This window comes from Notolepis coatsorum (genome assembly GCF_963971535.1).
Source record: "Notolepis coatsorum genome assembly, chromosome: 5".
Classification (NCBI taxonomy): domain Eukaryota; kingdom Metazoa; phylum Chordata; class Actinopteri; order Aulopiformes; family Paralepididae; genus Notolepis; species Notolepis coatsorum.
Window position 1 is genome coordinate 42,058,981 of NC_140169.1, and position 23,530 is coordinate 42,082,510.

At 42.4% G+C, this 23,530-nt stretch overlaps 1 protein-coding gene across 1 annotated transcript in view; it reads right to left on the bottom strand.

Moving 5' to 3' along the window:
- Positions 1-2,843: 2,843 nt before the first annotated feature.
- The window catches only part of mtfr2 (mitochondrial fission regulator 2), a 49,850-nt gene continuing 29,163 nt past the window's right edge, over positions 2,844-23,530 (bottom strand). The window contains exons 7-8 of the mRNA XM_084315277.1: positions 7,111-7,291; positions 2,844-3,443 (exon numbers count right to left, since the gene is read on the bottom strand). Of these exons, the coding sequence (XP_084171403.1) occupies positions 3,399-3,443; positions 7,111-7,291 (226 nt within the window). The 3' untranslated portion in view covers positions 2,844-3,398. The remainder of the gene's footprint in view (positions 3,444-7,110; positions 7,292-23,530) is intronic.

Genomic DNA, 23,530 nt, shown 5'->3' on the forward strand with positions numbered 1-23,530 from the left:
ATAGAAATAATAGAATAAAGACAAATGTCAAGGATATTAAAACGGCACTAGGAAACTTCGGAGAAATTAGCAGGAGTGAGTTTACCTGCTCTGCAGAAAGAGCCAGCTCTGAATCACGTTTCGCATAACAAGGGTTTTCCACCGTCTCCCAGAGGCCCAGCTGGCCCAAAACAACAGCTCCCTGAATCAATAACCAATCAGATGTTTTCGGCCTGCTAAGTGGTGTTCCTGTGGACACATTGGAATACTAAGACCACCATTGTGTTCCTCATCAAAAAGTACACAATGTGCAACCGATCACAGGCTGGGATTTTTTTTTTTAAATAATGAGTCTGGAAAACCTTTGTTCCACGTGCTGCTGGGCAGGTAAACTCACTTCTCTCTGAAGTTGCCTACTGCAGCATTAAGGCAGGTATGCAGAAGAGACACGTATGCTCAATTATATTTATACATAATTACTTCCAGAAGGAGCTTTGCAGAATGAGGAACGTCATCATACTGGAAATAATGTTTCATTTGGTTATAACACAGATATTAGTTTAAACGTGTTAAACTCTAAACGCTGAGACAGACATCTCCTCCGTGTGTGTGTTCAACTTAGAGACTGTACGAGACAGACGGGGCCTGTGGGAGAGATAAGAAGCTGGAGAGTCGAGATCACTCATAGCTATGAGGAACGTAAACATCTATTAGGAGATAGGGCGGTGGGGGCGGCTAAGTGGTGCAGTGGGCAAGGCGCTCGCCACTAGTGCAGGAGATGCTGGGTTCGAGCCCAGCTCTCTGCATTGCTACCAGCTTGGCTGGTCCTTCATACTAACACAATTGGCAGCGTTAGGGGTGGGAAAGCTGGTGGGGTGGGTCCTGGTCGTTGTAAACAGCGACTCCTACAGTTCGGTCGGGGCGCCTGCTCAGCGAGGAAAGGATCTAAGGGGGGTAGTGTGATCCTTCCACACGTTACACCCTCTCAGTGAGAGTCCACGCTGCCAGGTGAAAAGAAGCGGTTGATTGGCTAGACGTGTGTCGGAGGAAGCACGTGATAGCCTCCACTCTCCCAGACCGACTGTGGGGGGTAAGTGCGCAGCGACCAGGAAGGGGATTGGGAATTGGCATAACGACTAACATTGGGATGGGAGAAAAAAACGGAGGAAAAAGGAGGGAGGAAAAAATAAAATAAAATAATAATAAAGGGAAATAATTGCTAGGGAAAGACTTTCTTTTTGATTTTTTTGTATCCACTTTTTATCCCCATTTTCTATTTTTCTCCCATCCCAATTTCGTGTTTCCAATTCTCCCCTCCCCTGTCTTGCACGTTGCTAGACTATGCCTCCCACTGGTCGGCTGTAGTCACAAGGTACACAAGGAGGCAGCCTGTCGCATCTTTTCACCGCAGCAGCTTGAACTCTGTGGCGAGGAGTAACGCGTGGGAGGCTCACGCTGCCAATTGTGTTAGTATGACATCGCGATAGATAAGACTTTAAGCTGGTATTCTTCCAGTAACAGAAACAGAAGTGTGTTGGAGAGCAAGCGAGACAGGAGAGAGCTCCAGCCTCCTGCGGGCCTGGAGGGGAAGCAGCCATGAGGCGAGACAGGAGAGAGCTCCAGCCTCCTTCGGGCCTGGAGGGGAAGCAGCCATGAGGCGAGACAGGAGAGAGCTCCAGCCTCCTTCAGGCCTGGAGGGGAAGCAGCCATGAGACAGGAGACAGGAGAGAGCTGCAGCCTCCTTCGGGCCTGGAGGGGAAGCAGCCATGAGGCGAGACAGGAGAGAGCTCCAGCCTCCTTCGGGCCTGGAGGGGAAGCAGCCATGAGGCGAGACAGGAGAGAGCTGCAGCCTCCTTCAGGCCTGGAGGGGAAGCAGCCATGAGGCGAGACAGGAGAGAGCTCCAGCCTCCTTCGGGCCTGGAGGGGAAGCAGCCATGAGGCGAGACAGGAGAGAGCTGCAGCCTCCTTCGGGCCTGGAGGGGAAGCAGCCATGAGGCGAGACAGGAGAGAGCTCCAGCCTCCTTCGGGGCCTGGAGGGGAAGCAGCCATGAGGCGAGACAGGAGAGAGCTCCAGCCTCCTTCAGGCCTGGAGGGGAAGCAGCCATGAGGCGAGACAGGAGAGAGCTGCAGCCTCCTTCAGGCCTGGAGGGGAAGCAGCCATGAGACAGGAGAGAGCTGCAGCCTCCTTCGGGCCTGGAGGGGAAGCAGCCATGAGGCGAGACAGGAGAGAGCTGCAGCCTCCTTCGGGCCTGGAGGGGAAGCAGCCATGAGGCGAGACAGGAGAGAGCTGCAGCCTCCTTCGGGCCTGGAGGGGAAGCAGCCATGAGGCGAGACAGGAGAGAGCTGCAGCCTCCTTCAGGCCTGGAGGGGAAGCAGCCATGAGGCGAGACAGGAGAGAGCTCCAGCCTCCTTCGGGCCTGGAGGGGAAGCAGCCATGAGGCGAGACAGGAGAGAGCTGCAGCCTCCTTCAGGCCTGGAGGGGAAGCAGCCATGAGGCGAGACAGGAGAGAGCTGCAGCCTCCTTCGGGCCTGGAGGGGAAGCAGCCATGAGACAGGAGAGAGCTGCAGCCTCCTTCAGGCCTGGAGGGGAAGCAGCCATGAGGCGAGACAGGAGAGAGCTGCAGCCTCCTTCGGGCCTGGAGGGGAAGCAGCCATGAGGCGAGACAGGAGAGAGCTGCAGCCTCCTTCAGGCCTGGAGGGGAAGCAGCCATGAGGCCAGACAGGAGAGAGCTGCAGCCTCCTTCGGGCCTGGAGGGGAAGCAGCCATGAGGCGAGACAGGAGAGAGCTGCAGCCTCCTTCGGGCCTGGAGGGGAAGCAGCCATGAGGCGAGACAGGAGAGAGCTGCAGCCTCCTTCAGGCCTGGAGGGGAAGCAGCCATGAGACAGGAGAGAGCTGCAGCCTCCTTCAGGCCTGGAGGGGAAGCAGCCATGAGGCGAGACAGGAGAGAGCTGCAGCCTCCTTCGGGCCTGGAGGGGAAGCAGCCATGAGGCGATGGCTAGAGATAGAATTTATTAATCTAGTTTCTTAACCTTTTAAAGACTTTCAATTTTCAAACCATCATCAACAACTAAAGACAAAACACAGGGGTTTCACGGACGGTGATAACAATCAACGAGGAAGCTGTCAACGCTGTAATCTTTCACAGTATGGTACAATTGTACAAAAAAATAATTACATTAAACAGTACCCAAAAAAAGATATATCTTATTTACAGCAAAATAAACACTGAAATTACTGCAAGAAAACATTACATTCCACCTTTTCAAGAAAAGTGCCTCATGAAAGCAGACAAAAAACAACAAGAACAAAACACATACGAGGTTACACTCTGACAAGCACAAAAAGACAGCCAATAAGAAAACGGTAAACATTTGCGCTGTGATTGGCTGCTGGCGTGGTTGCTCATTGAGGTCAGAGGTCACAGGTGAAGCAGTCCCTGGCTGCGTCTGGTGTGCTTAGGGACCTAAGACGGGAGGGTCAGGTTAAGGCAGGGGTCAGCAACCTTTACTATCAAAAGAGCCATTTTCTCCCCCTCCCACAAAATACCTCTGGAGCCGCAAAACCAATTTACCCTTAAAATTAAGATAACAGTGTATAACATTTTATATATAGTTATCCCCAAGCATACCCTACATTTAGCATAAAACGCCTGACAATTGCATACCCAAAGTAATTTGGGATTTATTATACTTTATACTTATAGCACAGTTTGTTGCATTAACACTTTGAATGCCCAAAACGACATAACACGTGTTATCAGCCCGCCACCTGAATGCCCACCACGACAATTAGCGTGTTATTTTTTTATTAGCGATCTGAATTCATATTTCATCAACGGAGTCTCCCGTTGGTAAACCAGCCCCATCAGGAGCTCAGATGTGAAAAAACCGCCCCCTATCGTCTCCCAGATGGTAATGCACCCTTTTGGAATGGACTCAATGAAAATGGATGAGAAAAGAAATATCCGGAATCCACATTTTACTTCTCAGGCATGTAACCCGAGCCGATCGGATTCATTGATTGTGGACCATCAGAACAGTGTGGAATATGAGTTTACAGTATGTAGCGTTGGATCAATAAAAGCGATCGATTTTTGGAATGGCGATGAGGAATTGGAATGATCTTTTTGGAGAACATCTGATCTGAGGTAAGGAATCTATTTTACAAGTCTTGGGATAATCAGAGTTGTATTCGCTGAGCTCTCAGCGTTCACCCTGTGTGTGTGGGCGATGGCTTTGAGGAAATCAGATAATCGATTTTTCAGATCGCCTATATAGCGTGCATACGTACACATATACTATCGATAATCTAGCGTTTATTTGAAAACGATTCATAAATAGGCCGAAAAATTACAACGTTTGTGTATTCTAGAATATTCCAGAAAAGGGCTTTTATTATGGAATCTTTTTATTTTCCTTGAAAACGAGGGCTTTTCAAAATGCTATAAAACGAAAATGAACCGATAAAAAAACAATCCGCTTCGACAATGTTGACTGGAAAACGAGTCATTGATAAGCGACGGCCAGATTAGACACATAGCCATAATTTAAAACATAGATTAGGCGTGATTAGCGCTAACATTGAAGTGGATGGTGGGCATTCAAGCACTAAATCGTGCGCCGGCGCTGAAAGCACTGAATTATAAAGCAACAAAAAGAAAATAAAAGAAATAAAACACAGAAGATGAGAAAAAACACTGGCATCTGTAGACCGACTTTGAAATAAAACCCTGAACTATGCAGCTCTATTTGAGTCCTTCCCTTATTTGTGGAATATAAATAAATAATGATGGTAAGGAGTAGACACTCCCATATGAGCACCAGGGGGTAATCGACCCATCTCTTTTCTTGAGGGCACGGTTTGAGATGGGTCAATTCACAAAAGCAGGATTATCACATTAGAAAAACTTTGGATTTGGATCTGTAAACTAAACTTGAATATTAGCTTTAGAAATGTGATTCAGTCATACACTTTGATAATTGTTAATTATATATAGCTTAAGTATTTGTAAAGATGCATACCTTTGCATGAAATCATGAAGGTATATCTTAAATTACCTAAAATATTATAATAATAGTAGTGCCGTCAATAGATAATAATAAAAAATTAACTAATTAATCTCACAATTTTCTGTAATTAATCTAGATTAAAAATCGCATTTTTCTAGTTTAGACCAAAGCTTGTAACAGATATTTACTTGAGAAATTATGGAATGAATGTAGAATCAACACAAAGAAAGTATATTTAGATTCAAAGACTATTTTAATAGCTTTCTTTGATCTTTGAATACAGTTTCTCTCCTGTGAAATACAAATGTTCAACAAAACCATCAACATTGACTCAGCTTTAACACTTTCAGTGCCACGAGGTGGCGCCAGAGTTAGCGCTTCAATGCCACCATCGGCACCAATGTTACGCTTAATATCGCCTAATCTATGTTTTAAATTATGGCTATGTGTCTAATCTGCCCGTCACTTATCAAAGAATCCTTTTCCAGTCAGTGCTGTCAAGGCAGATTGGTTTTTTATCGCTTCATTTCCGTTTGAGAGCATTTTGAAAAGCACCCGTTTTGAGGTAAAAAACAGTCCATTCTGGACCATTCTATGATAATCGTCTTTTACTGGAATATTCCAGAACATTGATATTTGTCGGCCTATTTATGAATCGTTTTCAAATAAACGCTAGATGATCAATATTATACGTGCACGCACGCACATTCGAGCCACGCACGGATAATCGCGTGTTCATTTCCTCTTGGACTTTTACAGTGAAACCGAAAGAGCCCATTACACAAAACAGCTTATATCTTCATCAAAATGAGTCTGATTATCCTAACACTGATAACATAGATTCCTTACCTGACATCAGATGGTATCCAACTGGTATATTCCAATTCCTGATCACCATTCGAAAAAATCGATACGTGTATGGATCCAACGTGTGTACAGTGCAGTACATGATTCCGCGGGTCTCAGAGGCTCCAGAATGAACTGTGATAACCCCGGCTGCATCAGTGGACTGGAAAATGTGGAGTACAGGATTTTTTCCCCCATCCATTTTCATTGAGTCCATTCCAAAATCCCTTATGTCATCTGGGAGACGATAGGGGGCGCTTTTTTCCACATCTGATCGCCGGCGGCGCTCGGGTATACTAGGGTAGGCTCGCGTGATGCAATATGATTTCAGATCGCTAAAAAAAATAAAATCTGAGAAATCTCATGAGTGGCTTTCAACGAGATATTAATAATTCTGAGAAATCTCGTGAGTGGTATAGAAAGTGTTAAAGACCTCTTTCTTATATCCGCGGCAGTAGAAATAAAAACAACCCAGGCTTATGTTAACCATTCACGGCCAGGGGTCGCCGTTTACCTTCTGGGTAGAACGCCAGCGCTTTGTTCAATGGGCGCGCGCCTTGTTCACTTGCGAGTGCTTAAAATATATGAAATATTATAGCTATGGATCTAATACACCAGTCGATTGTCAGTGAGTTGCTTCCAGTCAACATGCACATAGTTTTTTCATCCGTACATTTCCGTTTTATACCGTTTTGAATAAGAGTATAGTTTCGGTGCTTCTGAGTAATCCCAGGAAATGACGCGATAATAGCGTTTTAGTGAAATCCACTTATCACGTTGTAATTTTTCGCCTGATTTCTAATCATCCTTAAATCAACGCTAGATTATAGTTATCCTTCCTCATGCAAGAATGAAATGTGGTTTAGATGTAATGTACAAAAAAATATATATATATTATATAAATTATTTAAAAATTATTTTCTTTTTTACAGCTACCGTTTTATATATATACTGTTTTTTAGTAATAACTAGAAAGTAATGGTATTTATTCAACAACAGGTGATTGTATATATATATATATATATATTTTTTTTTAACTGAATCAAACCTCACTTTTTTACTCCATCTATTCTATTTTTATTACTGAAACACTGATTTACCTTACCTTGCTAGTTGCTACCTCTATCTTTTTTATGCTCGCTTATGCCTGTATCTTTTACTGCTGTGAAGCACTTTGAACTGCAATTTCTGTATGAAAAGTGCTATACAAATAAAGTGTATTATTATTATATATACCGTATATAATATATATATATACTATATATAAAAACTGACCTGAGGTGATTCTGGGCTGCCGAACGGTGAGAGTTCAGCAGAATTCTCTTTGTCACTGGAGACGTCGTGGTGCCGGTGGGCAAACTTCCTCCTCAGCGCCTCTGCGATCAGAGCTGCCGGGTCGTTGAGCGACGGTGGGCCTCTGCTGCGTCTCTTCCTGACCGGCGTCCCTCCTGGGGATCTGAAGTGAGGAGAGGAAGTGTTCCGTTAGTTGTTGTTTTTGGAAACCATCATCGTTAACACATTGTGTGCCATAAACGTGTTTTTACGTTACTGGGCGGCAATCGTTGAGTGCCATAAACGTATAAATTAGGGATGCCCCGATCAAGTTTTTTGCCACCGATAACCGATCATCTATGAGTCATATCGGCCGATACACTGCCAATACCGATCGTTTTTGGTTTTCTTATAGCAGCTGGCAGTATTATACTGTAGGTCTAACATAGGCATTCTCAAAGTCCGGTCTAAATTATCTAATCTAAATCTTAGAAATTAAGTAAAGTGAATAGTACTGGGTGTTAAGCATAACAGTATCCAAGTTAATTTACTTCTGACTAGGGCTGCAACTAACGATTATTTTGGTAATCGACTAATCTGTAGATTATTTTTTTCGATTAGTCGACTAATCTAACGATTATTTTTGTCACACCCTCAATCTCTGCTTCCTGTGGGCATGGCTCCTTCTCCAATGCATGTTTTACCTCACATGCTCAAGTCTGCACACCTGTGAATGTCACCCTGTTGTCCAGTCCCTCTGCCTTAACAGTTACTTAACATAACATGATGATCCCATAGCAAATTAAAATAATGACTCATGAAACATTTGAATTTGGATCTTAAGCAACTTTCAATCAAAATGTATTTGAACAATACAACAATCACTCATAACAAGATAAATAAATTAAATAATACAAATTAAACCGGAAGTGTTTAAATAACTAAAAAAAATATATAGCAGACTTCTTAGCTTAAAGGATAACTCCACTTTTTTTTTAAATTAGCTTATTTAACATCTTCCCTGGAGTTAGACAAGAAGATGCATACCTTTTTTGTCTCTGTGCGTGCATTTTAGCTTTGGGAATAGACGCTCCGTTAGCATAGCTTAGCTTCATCACTGGAAGTGGGGGAGGACAGTAGCCTTACAGTGCCTTACAGTGTATTGCAAGGTCTGACATTGACCAAACTTGATATGCATGACCTTGGTGGGCTCTAGGTCAACTCCTGAAAAGGGGGTCAATGTCAGACTTTGCGATCAAAAGTTAGGGGGCTAATAACCCTTGCCATAATTTCAGTGCGCCCCTAACTTTTGATTGCAAGGTCTGACATTGACCCCCTTTTCAGGAGTTGACCTAGAGCCCACCAAGGTCATGCATATCAAGTTTGGTCAATGTCAGACCTTGCAATACACTGTAAGGCACTGTAAGGCTACTGTCCTCCCCCACTTCCAGTGATGAAGCTAAGCTATGCTAACGGAGCGTCTATTCCCAAAGCTAAAATGCACGCACAGAGACAAAAAAGGTATGCATCTTCTTGTCTAACTCCAGGGAAGATGTTAAATAAGCTAATTTAAAAAAAAAGTGGAGTTATCCTTTAACATCCCAGGGAACTAATGGGATAACTGGGGATGTTGTTTGCTCCTGACAAGAGTCTCAAAGTCTGGGGTGATGGTAGACAAAGCATCTCTGAGGTCATGCTCAATGTCCAATCAGTTCCTCTGCTTTGTCTTCAGCTGGACCAGAGCTGAGAAGCCACTTTCACAAAGATAGGTAGTGCAAAAAAAGGAATTATATATAAATTAAAAAAAACGACTAATCGACGCAAACATTCTGCGTCGACAAGTTTTTATGATCGACGTCGTCGATTATGTCGACTAATCGTTGCAGCCCTACTTCTGACCATTATAGTCAAAGTATTTTCCTATGAACTGAAACTTATAAGATCACATAAGGCTAGCATCATTGGCGTTCAGTTACAGTTATGAAGCACAGCTGCAAAAACGAATGTCAATGATGTTATAAGACATTGATATCAGGAGCTATCTGTAGCTACTGCTAGCCAGCTAGATAACGTTAGACAACGCCTCATGTATTAAACTAAAGTGAATAGTTTACTGGGTCATTTTGTTTAAACAGTAACATTAGCCAATGGAACGATAGCTAGTTAGCCAATGCTAGCCAACAGCTGCGAAAACGAATGGCAATGATGATATCAGACATTGATATCAGGAGCTATCAGTAGCTAGCCAGCTAGATAACGTTAGACAACGCCTCATGTATTAACTCATTCTGCGCCATCGCTTAAAGCGTTAGAGGGCGCTATTACGCCAGCGCTGTAAGTCAATGGGGCGCTTTGTTCACATGCGAGTGCTTAAAATATATCTTATATTAAAGCTATGGGTCTAATACACCCGTCGATTGTCAGTGAGTTGCTTCCAGTCAACATCCACGAAACAGTTGTTTTTTCATCCGTACATTTCCGTTTTATACCGTTTTGAATATGAATATAGTTTGGGTGCTTCAGAGTAATTCCAGGAAAAGACGCGATAATAGCCCTTTAGTGGAATACACTAAACACGGTCATTTTTCGCCTGATTATCGAATCTTCCTGAAATCAACGCTAGATCATCATTATTATCCTTCCTCATGCAAGAATGAAAAGAGCCCTGGACCGCGGGGCTCCCCCGCCACCTCCTCCCACTCAACGGCACACAGCCACACACACACACAGAGACAGCTTCGATCGGGGTAGAAAGAAATATTAGATCAACGCAAGATTTTATATATAGTGTTCTTACCTGGTATCTGATAAATAAGAAATAATCCAATTATCTGATCACCATTCCAAATACTGCTTGTGGAGGTCTGTCCCAGCGTTACACAGGAACGGGCGGGTGGGGTTACTGTTCCATGCCATCGTTGTAAAGCCCTGCCTCGTCTGAGTATTTAAACCCCGCCCGCACGGCTCAGATCGGCCCTGAAAAGAAACTACACCATTTCTAATAGAGTGCAATACCTGCTGGAAGGCGTAGACAGCGGTATTGCCCTTTTGCGAGCTCAGACCCATTCCCAATGATAACATCAGGCTGGATGGATGAAAATGAATGAATATAGCTAATAAAAGAAATAACGATTAGAACCCGACTATACTCGTGATTGGCGGTGAACGGTTGGCTAGTTAACCCGACTATACTCGTGACTGGCGTTGAATGAGTTAAACTAAAGTGAATAGTTTACTGGGCCATTTTGTTTAAACAGTAACGTTAGCTAGGTAGCTAACGTTAGCCCACGGAACAACGATAGCTAGTTAGCCAACGCTAGCCAACAACTGCAAAACCGAATGCCAAAATTATGATATCAGACGTTGATATCAGGAGCTATCAGTAGTAGGGATGCCCCGATCACGTTTTTTGCCACCGATCCAGATCACCGATCGTCTTGAGCCATATCGGCCGATACCGATATCGATCGTTTTTTTATTACAAAAAAAATATATATATATATATTATATTATTTTTTTATACAAAATAGATATATTATATAATCATACTTGTAGTTGTATTATCTGCGAGACATCGACACCACGCAACAAGTCAAAATGCTCGCTATCTGCAAACAGCTCCACTGTCTGTGTGTACTCGAGTAGCCTCCAGCTACGGCCAGGATTCTCCGGAGCTGCAGCTGGACCCTATTGATCACATTCAACATGCCCTCAGCTCGAATACGCATCGAATCAGTGTTATAAGACATTGATATCAGGAGCTATCTGTAGCTACTGCTAGCCAGCTAGATAACGTTAAGACCTCAGTGAACTACGGTATTTAGTTTAATGGGACGTTTCGTTTTGAACAGTGAGCTAACGTGAGCTAACGTGAGCTATCATGCACTACTAGACTTGCTGGAGCATTTGTTGATATCAGGAGCTATCAGTAGCTAGCCGGCTAGATACCGTTAACAATGCCTCATGTATTAAACTAAAAGTGAATAGTTGACTGGGTCATTCTGTTTAAACAGTAACGGTAGCTAACGTTAGCTCACGGAGGTCGCATGCACTAGGTTAGAGCAGACTATTGCCCGAGCTTTGTTTACACGGGCACGGCAGGAGGAGACGGAGACGGAGCGGCAGTTTGCAGCTCCGTGTGTCGAGACAGAACTCAGCGAGTGAGATCTCCGCTAAGAATTGGATCATGTTTTTTGATCGGTTTTGACGATCTGCGAAAATAAAGCATAATCACCGATCACCGATCGCATACTTACAGGGAACAAAATAAGTACCAGCCAACCGCCAATGGCTGGTAAAAAATCTGCCTGGCTGGTAGTTTTTTTAAATCGACCAGCCAAATGGCTGGTAAGTCAAAAAGTTAAGTTTGTTCCCTGAGAGCAGAGCTACACAGCAGTGAGCCTATTTTGCGAGCCGAAATAAGTCTGTGGTTTTTTCTTCTTCTCACAACGGGTCAAATGCATCTAACATGCATTGCATCGTCGCCATTCCTTTATGCCCACATCGCCCGAAATGAACGTTATGTTAGCGTAAGCTAACAAGCTAATCCTGATCAGCGGCAGAGCCATAGAGAACAGCAGACAGTGTGGACTGGGGAAAGGGAAATGGGGGGGGGGGGGGGGGGCACTCTCCCTTTCTCTGTGTGTGTGCGTTTGGAAAGACGATGAAGTCACTAGTCAGGACTCAGGAGAGGAGTATATTGTAGTAAACTGAGGATTACTGAGGATGCACAGATAATGTTGATATTCAAATTAGGGCTGTCAGTTTATCGCGTTAATTAGATTAATTAATTACACAGCAAATTATCGCGTTATGAAAATTAACTCAAAATTAATTACAAAAAAAAAGTTTTTTTTTCTTTTCTTTTTTTTTATAATATTTTTTTTGTATCTCATTCATTCCATAAGAATGTAGAATACACATTTACAGACTTTTTTATTTTTTAATATGGTCCATTTGCATGTTCTTGGTATCTGATTCTAGGGACATCTATGAATCTCAGGGAATGTATTCCCAGTGTCAGAAATACTGTGGGCTAGATCCACAAAGAATGGATTGCACAGTGCAAGTTGCACCCTGGTCTGCATCCCCTTAACAATTGTGTGCCGTACTGTATTGTACCCATTCTGCAATCTGTTAATAACATTTTCATTCAATCAATCAATCTGAGCGGTGATTGATTGAATGAAACATTTATTTTGAGTAAATTGTAATGAACCAAATGAGAATATCAATAAATTTTTTTGTATCTTTGACTGAATAACACCATGCTCAAATTGACCAGACCTGAAAAATCTAAGCAAATTAATAGATGGAAGATGATTAAACAGAAGGTTTTGTAGATACAGTACTGAATTCTGCCATCCGGACACATGCAATTTGAAATATGATTATATAATATAGAATATCAGGCATAAAATTGTTATGTGATTAAAATGCGATTAATTAGATTAATTCATTACAAATCCTGTAATTAATTAGATACATTTTTTTAATCGCCTGACAGCACTAATTCAAATATAAAAAGGTTTCGAGAGGAGTGGAAGTTTGAAGACAGACTAGACTACAATATGATGCGGGGGTGGTGAGTTGAAACAGTGTGTGTGTCCCCGACCCCACTTCTATGTTTCAATAAATTATTTGCATTTAAAACTATTAACGCTGACTCATTCCTTCAGTCCACTCAAAATTATGCTAATATTCCTTATGTTGTTTATGATATTAATTGAAAATAGCATATGAGAGTATTATATAGTAATAATAACACATGGCGATATACTAAAAAGCTATTTTAAATTTTTGGCTGGTAAAAAATCTGCCTGGCTGGTAGTTTTTAAAATCTACCAGCCAAATGGCTGGTAAGTCAAAAAGTGAATTTTGTTCCCTGCATACTTATACTGATTATCGGCCGACAACGATCGGTGGCCGATCGATCGGGGCATCCCTAATCAGTAGCTAGCCAGCTAGATAACATTAGACAACGCCTAATGTATTAAACTAAAGTGAATAGTTTACTGGGCCATTTTGTAATGCTTTAGTTATGTTGAAAGAGGAGCTCATGCAGTCGACTGTTTGCCGGAGTGTTTGTTGACATGACGGGGCTGTGAGGGGAGGGGGAGGGGCAAGGCGTGCACTGCAGCAGCTGGGTGCAAGAGAAGACAGCGAGTGAGAACTCCGCTGAGAATTGGATCATGTTTTTCACGTGTGTCATCGATCGGTTTTCGCGATCGGCGAAAATAAAGCATTATCGGAATTCACCAATCTCATATTTATACTGAATATCGGCCGATACTGATCGCTGGCCGATCGATCGGGGCATCCCTAGTATAAATACGTTTTTGGATAGTTTTATCTTTTTACTTTGATCCCCGCTCTACACAGTTGCCCAGAGCGATCTGCATCATTTAGGCACGTCCCGACAATTTGGAACTGCATTCTGATCGACCATCACCAGGTGGCAGTATCATCCCGTGTCTGAACTGCATGGGGCTCTGGGCTGATCCTCGCGAGTGGCCACTCCTTCTCCCAGGACAGAAATTCACAGTCCTCGCCTCGGGATTCCGTTGCATGAGCGTATTTGACCATCGAAACGTGTATAGACATATATACACTGGTAATCGCGATGGCGATGCGATCACTTGGAATTATTCTTTTGGAATACCTTCTGGCTAAGATAAGGTACATTCTATGTCTAAACAAGGTGACTCAGTCCTATATTTTAACTAGAGATGTTCCGATACCATTTTTTCCTTTCCGATCCGATTCCGATACCTAAGCTTTGGGTATCGGCCGATACCGATACTTATCCGATACCAGTGCATACATAAAAAAAAAAAAACGATTATATAATTTTTTTATAAATATAATATATATATATTTTTTTTAACAAATACTGTTTTATATATACTGTTTTTTAGTCATAACTAGAAAGTAATGGTATTTATTCAACAACAGGTGATTGTATAGATTTGTATTAGTATCATTAATCAATGAGTATGGGGCTTCAGCACTGCAGATATACCCTACTCCAATGATCCACACGGACATTATACGTTGCTGCACTCGCTACCCACTGGCTCTGCAGATATACCCTACTCAGTCTGTCTACAAGGCTCCGTTCAGTAGCAGTCGGATCTGTTGTGATTTTTGCACAATAAATATTCAACATTCTCTTTTGAGACTCCGCCTCAGACTCTTATCATTTGGCACTAAAAGCTAAACATTGTCGCCGATATGGCTGTCCGCAACATGTCATTAATTGTGTACGCGACGTGCAATTGTGCAATGACGACGTTACCGTTAGCTAGCATGAGCTACCGGTATGGGAAGACCATAGAAGACTAACGTTACTGGTGACATTGTGATTTAACTTGGAATACTCCTTTGCCAACTTGCTGTACTTTGCTTGCAGGTCTGCAGCCATTATTGCTGGATTATATGAATAGCCCCAACTTTAGCCAAGGTAATGTTAAAGCTAGCTTTCGGTTAGCTGTTCAATGCTAATAACACCAGCCACCAAGCGAACCCATGAGCTCCCCGTCAACACCGCTCTGTCGGGACGATGACATTTAAGAAAGTATCTGCTGTTAAAATGACAAATGGCATTGACACTTTAATCGATTAAGCACACGTTTGTTTTATAATGCTTACTCAACAGACCACAGTGTTGTTGATAAATTACGTCATATGGTATCGGAGCGCAGCATTAGAGGGTACTCGCCGATACCGATACCAGCATTTTAGCCAGTATCGGCGGCTTTTCCGATACTGGTATCGGTATCGGAACAACTCTAATTTTAACGTGTGACTATGCGACCACAGGGCCCGACTAATCCCCGGCGCTGAATGAGTTAAGCATTACCCCCAAAAAGGGGCCATTTTTGTTTTTGTTTTTGAGGACTGCATACTTTTTTTTACCAAAGCGTAGCTTTATACTTGTAGCACATGCATGAGCCTGGTCTCTTTTGAAAGGTAACATTCTGCAGTTGCTAACGCAAAAAGGAAAAATCACTTTGAGTACTAATAGAGTAACATAGGCTTGAAGTTCTTGAACACGCTGAAGTAAAAGTTGTGTGTACTCGCATTTCTGTTTAGTGGTTGCCAGATTCCCGTTTTTAAAGTTCCAGCAGGGGTAGTAGCTGGAAAACACTGCGGTTTCATAGCCTGAAGTCCAGTGTTAATTTTGGCAGCTATTTTCATTTTAGTTTTAGTCTTAGTCATGTGTCAAGTGCTCCTTTTTCGTTTATCATATTTATTTTTCGTTTAGTCAGTTTTAGTCAACTAAATGTCTGAGCATTTTAGTCTTAGTCAGTTTTTGTCTCAATTGTCTTTTTGTTTTAGTCTAGATTTTGTCGACGAAAAACGGACGAAATTTTTTGTTAACACTTTGATTGCCTAAGGTTAAATTCATGATATACCATCCCTTGCCAGCTCTATTTGTCTATGGAGAAGTTCCCCTTCTTTGCAGGGCTATAACTTTTTAAAATCTATTGCTAGATTGCCATTATTAGGGCCCATTCAAGATCCTATATGTATTGTTCATGGTGTAGCAACGTTAAACTTTTTCATTCACATATTCATACTAAAATATGGTCTAAAGTATAAGTATGTTTTCATCTCTTTCTGCAGCTTTCTCCAGAACGTGATTTATAGCCCCAAATGCATTATATTGATGATGAAATACAGTTTGATAGCAATCAGCGCGATATAAAAAATTCCAACTGGAAGTACTTCTGGAAGTTACTACACGTCATCTGATGTTGACCGGATGGGCGAGGGGGCGTTTATAATTCCGTGGGCAGCGTTATACCATTCATCTAATGTGGGTCATATGTTCATCAGATCAGTTAGTATCGAACACGGAAATATTACACGCTAAAACTCACCCCAGTCTCCGCGGGCCGTTGGGCGATCAGCGTGGGGTAGACAGTTTTCCATTATGGGATGTAAAAATACCGGTTCATTTCCAGGTTGTATAATGGTATATACGTCCAAATCATGTTGTTTATCGAGTTATTGGCAACGGATCGCTATGTATTGTGTCAAGATGGAGTCGCGGGAGCTATAGAGAGTGGCCGGAAGTAATATGGGTGATCAGCACTTCATCCACATCACTTCCTGTTTGGCGCTTCTGCCGATCGGCCACCAGATGGCGCTCTTGAACCGCTAGAGGATTGAGATGAGCTCAGAACTGTGTGTGAAGGCTGCGGATGGAAAATATGATTCCGATCAGATTTTTGAAATATTGATATCAAAGACGAGTTACGGCGTCCTCGGCAACTTGAGCATGGCTAGGAAAGACGCCTAAACACGTTTTCGGCACTTAAAGTGTTAATGTACAAAAAAATATATATATATTATATAAATTATTTAAAAATTATTTTCTTTTTTACAGCTACCGTTTTATATATATATATACTGTTTTTTAGTAATAACTAGAAAGTAATGGTATTTATTCAACAACAGGTGATTGTATAGATTAGTATTAGGATCATTAAATGACAACTATGCTCAACTATGCTTCACCCACGGAAAGGTTGTTGGCACATTGGTTCCACACGGACATTATACGTTGTTGCACTTGCTTCCAGAAGGCTCCATTTAGGTCAGCTAGTAGCAGAGGCTCTGTTGTGATTTTTGCACAATAAATATTCAACATTCTCTTTTGAGACTCCGCCTCAGACTCTTATCATTTGGCACTAAAAGCTAAACATTGTCACCGGTATGGCTGTCATTAATTGTGTGCGAGAGGTCGATCAGCTAGCCACATTAGCGTGAGCTAGGTTAGCCACAACAATGTAACGTTACTGGTGAAAAAGTGATTTACCTTGGAATACTCCTTTGCCAACTTGCTGTACTTTGCTTGCAGGTCTGCAGCTGGATTATGAATAGTCCCAACTTTAGCCAAGGTAACGTTAAGCTAAAACTAGCTTTTCAAATAGCTTAAGATTTAAGATTTGTTTATTAACCCATTCTTCGCCAATCACGTGTTAAGGCGGGTTTCTCCGCCATGCGTTGTCTGCCAATCACGCCGTAAGGCGTGTTTGAGATAAATATTTCATATTTTCGTCATGGTATTCATATTTCACCCACGGAGTCTTGGCTGATGCTGTCTGAGCCATCACAACTCTGCAACGCTTCAATACCGCCACCTGGTGGCCGATCAGCGAGTTGCCAAACCGGAAGTGCCCGTTGGAGCCCTAATTTCGTCCGGCCACTCGTCGTCCCGGGGCTCAATACAGACACTGTGAATATGGATCTTTGCCATAACTCAATAATCAACATGATTTGGACGTGTATTAGTAATATACAAACCGGAAATGGATTGCATTGATCAACATCACATAATTGGGATCTGTTTGCTCCACTCTCATCGCCCAACGCTACGAGGAGACTGACGTGAGTTTCAGCGTTTTTCTTTATCATTTTCGATACAAACTGCTCTGATCAATATATCACCCATACTACATAAATCATTTAACGTCGGTCATTGAATTATAAATGACCCCCCCCCCCCCCTCCGTTCACCCGCAGATGATCAGTCATGACGTTTAGGACCATGTACAGTTGACATTTTTAATATAGCATGGATCGGTATCAAACTGCATTTGATAATCTAATATATGCATTTACGCCTATATCTCACGTTCTATGAAATACTGCAGAAAACGATAAAAACATATTTATACTCTAGACCAGTGGTTCTCAAACTGTGGTACGCGTACCACTAGTGGTACTTGGTGGTACTGCTGGTGATACTTGAAAACATTTCGAAAAAAGCAAAAAACAATTTTTTTTTTTTTTTTTTTGCAGTCAGGCCACTGAATTTAGAAGCAGGCCAGGCCAGTGTTTCTGGTTGCGGCAGCGCAATAGTTAGATAATCTAAGTGGGGAACAACCAGGAGATCACTGTGACAGAGAGTAATGCAATCTAAACAGTCATAAATCTTTAATTCAACGTCAGCCCTGATCATAACCATTTATTTTTAGATTTCTTGTAATGTCAGATAAAAAATTAAATACTCCCATTTTTCTGAAAAGAGTTGGTTGAATCATTGACACATGCCTAGCCTGTAATAATCCCCCCCAGAAAAATGTACTTTGCATTTGATATATTGTAAATATTTTACTTTGTGTGTTTCTTTTAACAATAATTTGTGATGCCATCACACAAACTGGCATTTAAAGGGTAAACATTCAAAAATTCCTGCACCAGAATGCAGGAAATTAAGTTTTTGTAACAAAATAATTGTGTGTGTGTGTGTGTGAGTGTGAGAGAGAATGACGGACAATTGCTTGCTGTGTGAGAGAAAGAGAGAGAGAGAGTGAGAGAGAGAAAGATAGAGAGAATTAAGTACATTTGCTGAAATACAGTTGTTCTTAATTTTCTCACTTGCTATGTGAGAATGTTAGTTATTATGTTCTCAATGCCCCTTTCATTGTATGAGTTGTGTGGAAGCGTTTGCTAGTTCTAGTGCTATCCCTTTGTACATTGTGGCTGTGTCTGACAAAAGTTAACAATAAATAATGGTATTAGGAATACATTGCATGCATAGCTAATAGACTATTTTAACGCCGGTCATATGGTGGTACTTGGGAGAGCCAGCTACGTTCTCAGGTGGTACTTGGTGTAAAAAGTTTGAGAACCACTGCTCTAGACGGTATTTTAGTATGAATGTGTGAATGAAAAAGTAAAACGTTCCTACATCCTGAACGATAGATAATTGATGTTGAATGGGCCATAGTAATGTCAATTTAGCAATACAATTTAAAAAGTTATAGCCCTGCAAAGAAGGTGAACATCTCCATAGACAAATAGCGCTGGCAGAGGATGGTTTAGGATGATCAAAGTGGTGGCAGAGAATGGGTTAAGGACAATGCAAATTAATGAACATAATTTACATGAGTGTATGCATAACATCACAGCATGATAAGGACGTAAATATGCCGGGAATAGCACAGGGCTAATTTCCACCCGTAGTCCTAACATAAAACAAACAAAAAGGTGGACAGGGTGGTACATTCCCTTAAGGGGACCGGAAAGCTGTTCCATGTTCCACTTCCCTTTATCGATAGAAATTTTTTGCTGAAGGCAGTCTTTCTAAAATGGACCTCACAATCTCCTCTGGTGTTTGACCTAGTGGCTAATCCAGTGTTCCTTTTCTTGTGGATAAACTCCTTGAGAGGGGAAGGGGCTAATCTGAGCAGGCATTTATATACAAAACAGGAACTTTTATAACGTCTGAGGTTTTCAAAATAAAATTTTTTATGCTCATCCAGGATTTTACAGTGGTGGTATGAGTACCGTTTCCTGTCATATTACACCTTCAATGCTCTGTTGTAAAGTTGTTCTATGGGTTTCATGGCTGTGGCCCCAGTAAATGACCAGTTTAGGAGGCAATATTCAATGTGGGAGAAGACCATACAGTGTAGGTATGTCTTTGCGGCTTCAAGTGTTAGGGAGGGCCGTATTTGTTTGAAGTTGGAAATGTTGAAGTTGATGGTGTTCCTCACTTTCTTTATGTGTTTCTTAAAGGTCAGGTTTGAGTCCAAGATGACCCCAAGGAATTTGAAGTGGGAAACAAGTTCTAGTTCTTCCTTCCTTCCTCAGGAACACATTGGACCGCTTGATGGTTTCTGGACGCTTGCTAAAGAACATGCAGTCTTTTTCGCATTAAGTAGGAGTAGGAGGTGCTGTTTAGCCAGCATTGTACCTTGTCTAGTGCGCATGTGAGCCTAGATGTAATCAACTCTATGTCCTTGCCCTGTGTGTAGATGACTGCGTCATCGGCATACATCTGTACATTGAGTTCGGGACACACATTTGGCAGGTCATTGATATACAGGGAGAATAGTAGGGGCCCAAGGATTGATCCCTGAGGGACACCTACAGGGTTGTCTAGATATGGAGACTTGGCGCCATTGACCATGACACATTGTTTTCGGTTTGATAAGTAGGATCTAAACCACTCTATTGTAGCAGTTGAGAAATTGAAGTGAGTTAGTTTGGTTAGGAGGTAGGCTTGGGCGGTATCATTTTTTTCACACGTCATATTTTGATGACATAATACCCCGGTATACGGTATATGCAGGGCCGGACTGGGGAAATAATTCATACCGGGAGATATAGCGCGAAATATAGCCCCAGTCAGGCCACTTTTTAAGCGGGGGGTCTGGGGGTCCCCCACCAGGAAATTTTTTGTTACAAAGACTTAATTTCCTGCATTCTGGTGAATTTTAGTGCATGTGAATCACAAACTAATGAGCCAACAATTGCTTAGTACAATGTACTGTTATGGACCTCAAATAAAACTGTTGTGGCACTAGCAATGCTACTCTCTCCACCTTCAAAAAGAAAAAAGCAAGAGCACAACATATTTTTCTATTTACTATTATAATACAGTTAACCACTCTCTCCTGTAAGGGCCTTTCTTTTTCTTTGTTTTATCCCTCTCTCCTCCACCCTTTCTCTTTCTTCCACTGTCCATCTTGACATCAACGTTAATTGACTTTCGCTCTACTGTATCTCTCCCGAGTCCCTCACTACCTGGCTCATTGCCTGGCTGTTATTCTGCATCCGAGTGCCGTCTGCCATTCCATTCGCCGCCTCCGCTGTCAATCAGTTGCATCGCCTGGTCCCGCCTCCACCAATCACAAGCGGCAGCACGGCTCCATTGTGTGTGTGTGATCCGCCGGCCCGTGAGAGAGAGTCAGATAGTTCTCCAACTCTGTGGCAGACAGTGAAATCCTGGTTGTTCCCCACCCATCTAGGTTATCTAACTATCGCGCCGCGCCGCCGCCACAACTAGAAACAATCGCCTGGCAAAAAAAATAAAAAAATAATAATAATAATTTTTTTTCTTTTTTTTTATATAATTTTTTAAATCTGTGCAGGCCAGGCCACCGGGAAAACTCCCGGTGCTCCCGATGGCCAGTCCGGGCCTGGGTATATGACGGTATGACTTTCATTTTCATCAGCGCGGGGGGGGGGGGGGGGGCAACCCGTGTTACCAAGTAAACAAATCATCGTTAGCTCTCAGTCTCAGAATGGTAGTCAGAAGCCTGCACCGTTAGCGTTAGCATGTAGCCTAGCCATGGCAGACTATTTGATTCCTTAAGGGCTGGGTTTTGGTCATATGCTCCCGAAATGCTCGCGCTGTTTGGCTACTTTTATGTGCAGTGAAAACTACTCGAATGCTTTATAACCTAGTCATTGATTTAGTTCAGGGTAATCTAAGATTAGCCGCAGAGCTAACGCTAGTTAACGTGAGCTAACGCTAGTTAATCAAACTCACAGAGAGAGATAAACAGCTGACAGCGGATAGTACAGGACGGTACAAATACAATAAAAAAGCAGGTGGGGGCTGTTGTGTAAACCTTGTACTCTTTAGTTCACATATAATAAGAGACAGATTATTTGCTTGCTCGTGCACCACAACAACACACACCAACTCTCGTCACAACGCTTTACGGTATTTTCACAGCACTGTCGCAACATTACTAGAGTTGTTCCGATACGAAATGCCGCCGATACTGCCTAAAATGCTGGTATCGGTATCGGCGAGTACCCTCTAATGTTACGCTCCGATACCATGACGTAATTTATCAACAACACTGCGGACGTTGGGCTCTGTAGATACTTTATATACTCATACTTCGCTGGGTGAGCATTATAAAACAAACGTGTGCTTAATCGACCGTGAATTAAAGTGTCAATTGCCATTAACAGCAGAGCAGATACTTTCTTAAAATGCCATTGTCCCGACAGCGCTGTTGACGGGGAGCTCTGATGAGTTCGCTTGGTGGCTGGTGTTATTAGCATTGAACAGCTAACGTTAACCGAAAGCTAGCTTTGACGTTACCTTGGCTAAAGTTGGGGCTATTCACATAATCCAGCAATAATGGCTGCAGATCTGCAAGCAAAGTACAGCAAGTTGGCAAAGGAGTATTCCAAGTTAAATCACAATGTCACCGGCAGTAACGTTACAGTCTTTCCATATAGCGGTAGCTCATGCTAGCTAACATAGCTCACGGTAACGTTGTCATTGCACAATTGCACGTCGCGTACACAATTAATGACATGTTGCGGACAGCCATATCGGCGACAATGTTTAGCTTTTAGTGCCAAATGATAAGAGTCTGAGGCGGAGTCTCAAAAGAGAATGTTGAATATTTATTGTGCAAAAATCACAACAACAGAGCCTCTACTACTAACTGAACCGGAGCCTTCTGGTAGCAAGTGCAGCAACTAATAATGTCTGTGTGGAACTAATGTGCCAACAACCTTTCCGTGGGTGAACTCATTGAGATAGTTTTCAATTACTAATACTAATCTATACAATCACCTGTTGTTGAATAAATACCATTACTTTATAGTTATTACTAAAAAACAGTATATATAAAACAGTAGCTGTATAAAAAAAAAAAAAACGTTTTATAATTTATATAATATTTTTTTATTTTTTTAATGTATGCACTGGTATCGGATAAGTATCGGTATCGGCCGATACCCAAAGCTTAGGTATCGGAATCGGATCGGAAAGGAAAAAATGGTATCGGAACATCTCTAAACATTACCGTAAAACGTGAACACCGTTGTGACCCACTCGCTCCACTGTCGCGTGTGTGCACTACACTCAAAACTCAGTTTCACTGTAATAGAAACTGAAGCGCATCTGTGATTTTGACGGTGACGGACGGTATTGATTTTCAATACCGTCGGGATTTCTAAATACCCTGGTATACCGTAATACCGCCAAAGCCTATTAGGAGGATATTATGGTTGACACAGTCGAAAGCCTTGCTAAGGTCTAAGGTCGCTTTCACAGTTTTGGTGGACTCGGTGCGGTTCTGGGGGTGAAGTTGCAACATTGTTGCATTCTTCATTTGGTTCGCCTGCGTTGATCCCGTGTGTGCGCGCGCGCGCGTGCGTGTCTGTGTGTGGACTGCGGAGCCCTCCAGATCAGCGGAGCCGAGTTTTGACATGGCATTGATCCATTGTTCTATTGAAGCACATTACCACCATCCTCTCGCTAAACAACTTGTAGACCACTGTGTTTTTATGAGTGCCCACAAGTAGCTGTTTTATTAATAATATAATAAGCCGCGCGCCTCGGTAATAATAATAAACCGCGTTTTTTCTTCCTTCTTCCCAAGATGCACAGATAGATAGATAGATAGATAGATGGATAGATGGATAGATGGATAGATGGATAGATGGATAGATAGATTAGATGCAGTGTGCTTGTTTTGCAGTGAGTGCTGCGAGCAGTGGTAATAATAATCACTTCCTATATTTGGTTCGCGTTTGGTTCGATGAAGCCGAACCGAGACCTACGTTTTCAGGCGGACTAGAGTTCGCCTGCTTGGTCCGCGGACCGAGTTCGACGCGCATTCACACAGACCCGAAAATCCGGACTATCGAA